The sequence below is a fragment of the Thunnus maccoyii genome, chromosome 4 (genome assembly GCF_910596095.1).
Source record: "Thunnus maccoyii chromosome 4, fThuMac1.1, whole genome shotgun sequence".
Taxonomy (NCBI): Eukaryota; Metazoa; Chordata; class Actinopteri; order Scombriformes; family Scombridae; genus Thunnus; species Thunnus maccoyii.
In genome coordinates this window covers 13,549,024-13,557,259 of record NC_056536.1, presented here as the reverse complement: position 1 = coordinate 13,557,259, position 8,236 = coordinate 13,549,024, and the positions used below count along the sequence as shown (strand labels likewise).

Genomic DNA, 8,236 nt, shown 5'->3' with positions numbered 1-8,236 from the left:
CCTAATAAATATCACAGATGAAACAGAATGTGTGCAAGTCCTGTCATTACAATATGTCTTCTTAGTACAACCTAAATTTCTTTATTTAAATTACATTTAGATATTGTTAGATTATAATTACAACAGATAATAAATAACCTACACACTTATAGTTATTATTCTACTGTATTTGTACAACATCATTGATATTTTTCGGGGTTTGCGAGATCGAGAAGATCTCGCGAGAGTGATCGTTTTAACCAAAAACATGATCTTTTCCTAATTCTAACCAAGTGGTTTTTGTGTGTAAACTTTACCAGACCTTAACCACTGCGTTGTCACATCACAAAACATAATTATTTTGTACAACGCTTTCGCAAGACTTTCCCATCTAGGACCATGGACACGACCATATGTAGGCCTTTGCCAACAGAGAGGGAAACTACTGAGGTTGTTGCCATAGCGACCGCAAACTTAGAATTCCTCAACAGGTAGCGTTAGCTCCGCCAGTTTGCTCTTTTATTGTTGGAAAAAGCGTGTTTATCCATCTCACAAGGGACGTTATGATGGAAGCTGAACCTCAGGATCCGAGGACAACATCCAACATTATTCCTCTTGCGTTACCCAAGGGAACGGAAAAGTTGTGTGAACTTTGTCAAAGAAGAGCGTACCTGCAGTGCACCAAGTGTCGGGTCGCCTTTTACTGGTAACGTTACGTTAAGACTGGTTCATTCTGAAAGCTTTTGCTCGCCATATGACTGTTTATTTGAGAGAACATAACCTCCAAATGTTATAAAGTAATCTTGTATGAACTATAATCAAACAATGTCTACGGTTTGGACGCTAGGTGGCAGCGTTCGCCATGTTTTTTTAAAAGCAAAAAAAAAAAAAAAATCACAGAACACGTCAGCATGAAGGGCACTCATGTGAATGTGTTGTCAGGAGGGAGAGGAACAGCTGGATATGAAATTACCTCAGCGGTTTGTGTTTTTTTAGTGTGTGTGTTCATGTGACTGTTATGGAAAAGGCTGCCCGCGTCTTTTCCGACAGTATGAATTGGACAACAACAACCTTTTAATGTGAGCCAACGTAGCTATTGGCGTGTTCAGCAAAGGTGGACATCACAGCGGTCTCATATTGTAGAACATAAGATGGTGCTGTGGCAAAATCCTCATCGGCACAGTGTGGGGAGTGAAGAGGAACATGTGGTGACATCCTTCCCTGCAGGGATTTATCTAGTCTCAAGGGATGAGCCACCAAAGCTAGCCTCTGAAAGAGAGCTTACAGCCACTTATTGTGCTTCTTTCCCTCTTAGCTTTATATCATCACGCATATCCTAAATTACCTGAAAAATATCAGCCTACATACCCTTAAACTATACCTAAGCAATAAAGAGGTTTTCATTTGAACTGTAGCAAATGCAATATACATGTTGTCAGTTTTTTGTTTATTGTTTATTGGGATCCCCATTACTCGTTGCCTTGGTAACAGCTACTCCTCCAGGGGTCCATAGCTAAGAGCTGAGTTAGTTTTTGGTCTTTGTCAGAGCATCATCATTTTTTATGGCTGAAAATAAAAGAGTGTAAAACTATTACATTGTTAGGGGTGAAATGGTTTATTGGAGGCCTAATGAGCCATAACATATTACCAAGCTGCTGGCTGACTCATAGACAGGCTGATGTTTATGGTGACCATTTGTTTGGCAGATTGAGTTCATGTATGCAAAGAATTCTCAGAAGAGACAAGAAAGTGCAGTGTCCTAAGAAGACCCTTTGTGTGTGTGTGTCTGTGTGCTCTTCTCTGTGTCTACACACACACACACACACACACACACACACACACACACACACATATAAAGTTATGTCAGTGCTACTGTTGATGTGACGTGGCCAGATCACTGCCTGCTCGCTTCTTCTGTCTCAGATCCAGAAATACAAACATACTGGAGTGAAGACACATGCTCCTCAGTAGAAAAAAAAACACAAGGAAAAGCAGGACAGTTTCCACACCAGTGTGCAAAGAGGAGAGCCAGATGAACAAAATTACAGACCAGTTATGTAATGGCATACAATTTAGTATGCCCTCTGTGCACTCAGCTGATATTTTCTAGATGAGCTAGGAGCTCTGCTTTGAAAACGTTAGCAGAATTCAAACCAACTGATGTACAAAAACATTTCATAGTTAGCTTGATGGTACATGTGATCCTATCTGACTGGCAGTTTGAAGCTAGTTTATTCACACTTATAAACATACTTACTAGACTTATTAGTTGCAGCTCAGTTGTTCATAGCAGGGAAAACAGGTTCATGTTCAATAGCTGGATTATTGAGTCAACATCATCCACTTTATGCACAGGGGAGAGATTCAATATGCAGAAAAAAGCAGGTGTTACACAAATCCATGAGGGCTCTGTGGATCTAAGGTAGTTGAAGGGAGAGAAGGAAACTGAGGTTTGGTCAGTTTGGTGATATAAATATGACCTTAAGTTGCAGTCCTTCTCTTTTACTTGATTTTTTTTTGATTCCTCAGTGATGCAGAGCACCAGCAGGCTGACTGGATCGGGATCCATGAGAGGATCTGTCAGTTGCTTGTTCCCGTTCGCACCCCAACACTCTTTAGTCTCCAGAAGGCTGGTCGCATTGAAACACAGCTTAAAAAGGTGAGGATGTACCGTATGTGAGGTATCGGGATCATGGTAGAATAGGTCACATACATAGTGTGGACATCTTGTTTGAGTCTAGTTTGCATTTATCATTGTCAAGTAAGATGTAAGGAAAAACCTGAACTTTAAAAAAAAAAACTTTATCTCCAGGCCATTTGAATTTTCTTCTCAGAAATTTGTCTACAGTTCATAATTTATTATTGTTCCAGGTTTTTCTGGGTCAGCTTTCTTTATTTCATATTAGTTAAATGACATTTGCCAAATCCAGACCTGGAGCATGCAATAAAGTGGTAGAATTACTGTTTAATAACAGAACATAGCACAGATTCTCAATAACTTCCTGTATTGTGTGATCTTTCAGGAAACAGCAAAAACACCACAAGAACCCTGAATCTTTGTTCTTTTCCTTTCTTTCACTTTTCAAGCCGAGTGAAAATGTTGTGAAACACATTTATGGTAGAGAGAAAACTTATATTGAATAATGCTGTAATGATATATAACATACATGAGAGAGGCTAAATATTAGGAACACCATTCAATATAATGCAGTCCAGTACACCACCGCCACCCACTACGACCTCAATAATAAACATGAAGTAAAATTATCAGCTTTGTGACAATGTCAACAAAAACTGAAAATGTATAAGGTTTGTTAATGTAGAATTTATGGCAGAGCTGCTGTATTGGATTGCATTAGATAGCACAGATGCACCAAATTAAGTGGCCCCCTGAGTGTATGTACAAGCTAACATTGAATATTCGCCATGCCATTGCCGTCAGTAAATAGGAGTGGTTGACTTCTTTGCCTTGTTATGAAATATTCCTGGAAGAAAAGTAAATTTCTGACAAATAAACGTAATGGTATCTTGGATTTGGCTCTTTACTCAGGTGGAGCTGATTGAGATTTCCAGGGTGGTGGCTGAGAGCAAGCTGTCTGAGGGGAGGCACCAGGAGGCTCTGCCTGCCGCCCAGTTCTGTCTGCGCTGTTCTATCGACGTCCATGGCCCCAGTACTGTCCAACTGGTCCCTGCCTACCTGCTGCTGGCTGATGCCAATATGGGTGAGGAGGGAGGATGAAATTATTTCTCAGCTCAAACCTTTCTCCTTCCTATGTTTAATGCATGACTGCGTATTTGTGTGTGTATGCATGTACTTGTGTTTCCAGGTATGGGAAATCTAGCTCTGGTGGCGGAGCTCCTGTCCCAGGCGGAGTGGGCGGTGTTGAAGAGCCCAGAATGTGGTCATGCAGTCCACCACCGGCTGCACAGGAGCCTGGGCCGCCTCCACACAGTGACTGGAAACCTGGAAGCAGCTCTGCTTAACTTTGCAAATGATGTCTGTGTCATAATTAGTAAATTCACCAGAAATGATTTCAGTACATGAAGTCTTTTTCAAATCTTTTATAACTTTATTAAGAGGCAAAATGAAAGCCATGTTATGTGCACCCATCCCAACATAGAAAACCTCCATCATATATAAATATACCATGTAAGTAAACTAATTTCTCTGTTATTTTTCCAGATATACTTTGCCAGTGAGGAGTATGGTCTGGATAGCATAGTCACCTGTGGTGGTTACTTTCTCATGGCTGATGTGTTTGCCAAACAGGGAAAGATGACTATTGCTCGTTCCTTGTACTCTGAGGTAACATCAAACAGCTTTGATGCTATTGCCCAATGTGACCAAATTTATTTTTTATATGTTTTATGGTTTATTTATCATATTATAGGTGGCACACACTTGGCACTCCCATCTGGCCAAACTCCTGAAGACCCACATTGAGAATGTCCAAAAAAATCCCAACCTGTTGTTGGAGCCCTCCTTTGGTGCGTCTTGTCACATCAAATATGTGCAATATAAATTTTCTCTGTCTTTTTGTACCTTTGAAAGCTGTATCCATCGCAGAAGCTGTAGGATGAAGTTATATTATGCCAAAGTGTAAAAGACAACATCTTAATATAGGTTTTATGTCACAAATTTAACAATAAAAATAAGAACCGTACATGTAGGTTTAGTCAATCTACCCAATTCTACCATACAAATCAAATTTGGTGCAGAATCAGAAAATGACATCACCAACCCATCATTTGCTCCACCCACTATACAGCAGAGAGCTCCATTGACGTATCACTGAAAAAATAAGGTCAACAGTGCTATATTTAGCTGAGCTGTCTTGCTGGGCAATCCGTAAACTAAACCCCAGATTTACGCTAGCATGCTTAGGGCTGACTAGAGACCACTGCTGACACATCTTTGGCTGTGCAGCATCCGTACCGCTACCCTCTCTGGCAGCTGCTGCCCTACATATGATGCTAAGCCTGTTAGCTGCAAAGCAATTTCCCAGGCTATCTGGAATGTTTCATTGGGAAAAAGTGGGGGTGGGAGGTAATGATGCTTACACAAAATATGCAGAAGATAAATTTTAATGTTGACCTCTACAAACCTCACTCATCCATCCATGTTTGAAAGCTGTTTGAATAAAATCCATACTGTAGGTTTATCAATGTGCAAGTGTATAATGGTAATATGCTGAAGTACATCTCCATCTTTATCCATTTGTCTCTCAATCAGACAAAGCGCAGCAATTTGAAGTGGACGGCATGTTAAGAACCGTTTTGGAGTTTGAGCAGAATGACTCCAGAAAAGACTCTGCACAGATTGCGCTGGTGGCTCACTGCCTGGCCATGCTGTGGTTCCTGGGAGGAGACGCCATAAAAGTGAGTCACCTGACAAGGTTACCAGGCATTACAGAGTTTGACACATTAACCCAGTTCCCCATTTACCCCCTTGTGCACCTCTTTTGGTGTGCTGTCTCCATATGGGATTATCTCTAATTGGTAAAGCTGTGAAGATGAGGAGGGATTTAGTGGGAGTTGATGCGACTGTCTTAACGCTGACTTGGTTTCTAGTCTGTAAAGACACTGGACTGAATGAGCAGATCTCCAGCGTGTCGTGCTAACTGAGAGACGAGGGCAGCGAGGGTTTAGTGAACGTATACATACCACTGATTACAGAGGAAGGTCTGTACTAGACAGGTGACTGCCACAGACTTTAAACCTTGTTTGCGTCTTTAAGTCCAGTGGGTCTGAATGAGATCTTAAGGCTAAGCTTAAACAAACAGTGAATCAGACAGTTACGCAACTATAACATTACAATCAGTTTACGTATCTGATTTTTTCAGTCATGTTTTTATCTGGTGGTTTGTTGGGTTGTTAGGCTGGATAAAATGCAGTTGTTTTTTCAGTTTTCACTAACTGCTACACCAGAGCTTTAAAACTACTGGGGAAAAACATGAACCTTTTCTCTAAGGTCAACATTTAGGCCCCGGTGCCAAGCAGAGCCAAAATAACACGAGTTAACAAAGTTACCCCAGTCATAATGACCACTTTTCCTCCCTTTATGTTTTAGTGTGTGGTGGTAATTTTGGTTTTAGTATGACATCTGCTCCTGTTTTTGTCCACATTATGGTTCCATTTGTGGGTTGCAGTGGTAGAACTGTACTTTGAAAAGTACATAACTGTAAGCACACAGCTGTTAACAGTAGGATGCTGTGTGATTGTGAGAGAATTCTTTCACTTTTCTATCTGTGATACTTCCTGTTGTTGCAAGTCTGATAAAACATTACATCAGCCTTGTATTTACTATGCTTGAGAGGGCTGTAAGTGGATATAACACAAAACACATGAGTAACAATGGGTGACAATGCATGTTTCCAGTTTACAAATCCTAAGAAACTACAGTCATGCCACAGATGGCACATCAAACCACAGTTAATTCCACATCCAGCTTGGCATGCCTCCATCTAAACGTGCATAGTTTTGTTAGCAGTGTCAAACAATGCTTTAATATCCTCTTTAATATTTTCTCTCACTTATAAACGACAAAGAAAAGTATAAAAGCTGAGTAGATCAGGTTGTCAAAAGGGTAAAATGGGATGAGTTAAGATGGCCGGGTCGCATTCCAGTTTGCAGTGATATTATATAAGTCAGCTTTACTCTCCCCGGAGAGTCTAACAGCTGCAGCTGCTGTGTTTGTTTCCGTATGTGTTTGTGTGCCAGGCACTGGGATTTGGCAGCACGGCCCTGCAGGCCAGCCAGCTGATACCAAATCATGACCTGACAGAGTCCATCGAGGGCCTGCTGCAGCTGGTGCAGACAGACCCACATCCCCGTTCTGACTAGTCGCCGTACCTGCCCTGCCCATCCCTCTGCATGGTGATCTGTTCCACCAGGACATGTCTTTAGCCGCACAGTCACCTATGTAAATATGAGGAACTGCTGAATTGGTAACAAACAGAACGTCGATGAATCCAGAGCTAACGATGTTTTATGTCTTATCCAGATGTTGTGAGTTGGTACTGTAAGTGGAAAATGACAAAAGTATTTTGGGACCTCCATATTAGACTGTGGTTTTACCATACAAAGACTTGAAGAGAAGGCTGAAAAGAGTCAGAATAAAATGAAATTTAAGCAGTAAAGGGACTAGACGTTCATTTTTGAATGACTCATCTTTATTTTAATCTAAAAAAAGAGGGATATATATTTACATCATTTTGCACATTTGTGAATTACATGATTTTGGAATCCATTTTGTAACACTGTCAGAGTGATTAACAGAATAATGGTGAGGGCATTTACTAAAACCTTTGTTTATGAAATGTTACACAACGCGTACCAGTGTAGCAGTCCAGAACCTCTGACCACCTTAATTCATCATATGCAGATATAATTCAAGATTTCTATTGTCTATATATCAACATACACATTGCATTTTCTTCCCCAAATCAAAGTATATTGTAAACCTTTAAGCAAACCTCAGATTCACTTTGTCATAAAATGAATCCGATGATTGCTGTGAAATCCTACAAATTATATACAATTCTGAAACATTTATTCTTTATATCAAAACAAAGAATCACTTTTAAAATCATCTCACCACTAGTAGTATTAGTACTGAATTATACAACAAAGTGTTTGTTTTTTGGCATGTAGATTCATTTTTATGTGTCGAGATGCAGCAAAACGTGGAAACACTTTGATTTCCTCGTATTCCCTTTTTTTTTTTGTTTGTTTTTGAGCCAAATATACATTAGCAGCAGTTTGGAATTAAATAGTAACCTTGTGCTCTCTTGTGTTGTACACAGTGACCAGTCCAGAGGTCCCTACACATTTGTTCCTGGATGGCCAAGCACCACACAGGCCAACACACTTTTCATGATACACATTTGTTTTTTTATTCCTTCATTGTGTCACAAGCAGGTGGTTTACCTGCTTTCATGCTTTGTATCCACTGTTTCATGACCACTGATCTATAAAGACCAAGCAGATTAAAATCCCATCTGAGCTGAGACCTTTGCTCGACTATGATCCTCATCTTTTCAAATCACTGCTCCTAAAGGAAACCTGACAATGAAAAGGCATTCTGAAAATTGTTAGGGCACAGTTAAATGAACCTCCAATGGCTAAATGTGCTCGGTCTGCATATGGATCCTGTATTTACTACAGATTTAAACAACAGGGTAGAGAGAAATTAACATTTCACTCTTTCCTATGGCTGGATTTTTAATGTCTGAAAGGATATGTGATCTTTGCTTTA

General features: G+C 40.2%; 1 protein-coding gene across 4 annotated transcripts; it reads left to right on the top strand.

Moving 5' to 3' along the window:
- Window positions 1–257: 257 nt before the first annotated feature.
- Window positions 258–7,988, top strand: zmynd12 (zinc finger, MYND-type containing 12). 4 transcript variants are annotated; one of them, XM_042410337.1, is made up of 9 exons: window positions 379–685; window positions 2,509–2,638; window positions 3,530–3,701; window positions 3,807–3,976; window positions 4,163–4,285; window positions 4,371–4,467; window positions 5,213–5,358; window positions 6,700–6,855; window positions 7,785–7,988. In XM_042410337.1, exons 1-8 carry the CDS (start codon window positions 543–545, stop codon window positions 6,820–6,822), a joined length of 1,104 nt encoding a protein of 367 aa, XP_042266271.1. In that variant the 5' UTR covers window positions 379–542; the 3' UTR covers window positions 6,823–6,855; window positions 7,785–7,988. The 4 variants fall into 4 exon arrangements, with proteins under 4 accessions (XP_042266272.1, XP_042266271.1, XP_042266270.1 ...); XM_042410338.1 differs by lacking the exon at window positions 7,785–7,988 and having other exon boundaries at window positions 258–470; window positions 6,700–7,751; XM_042410336.1 differs by lacking the exon at window positions 7,785–7,988 and having other exon boundaries at window positions 6,700–7,751.
- Window positions 7,989–8,236: the final 248 nt, after the last annotated feature.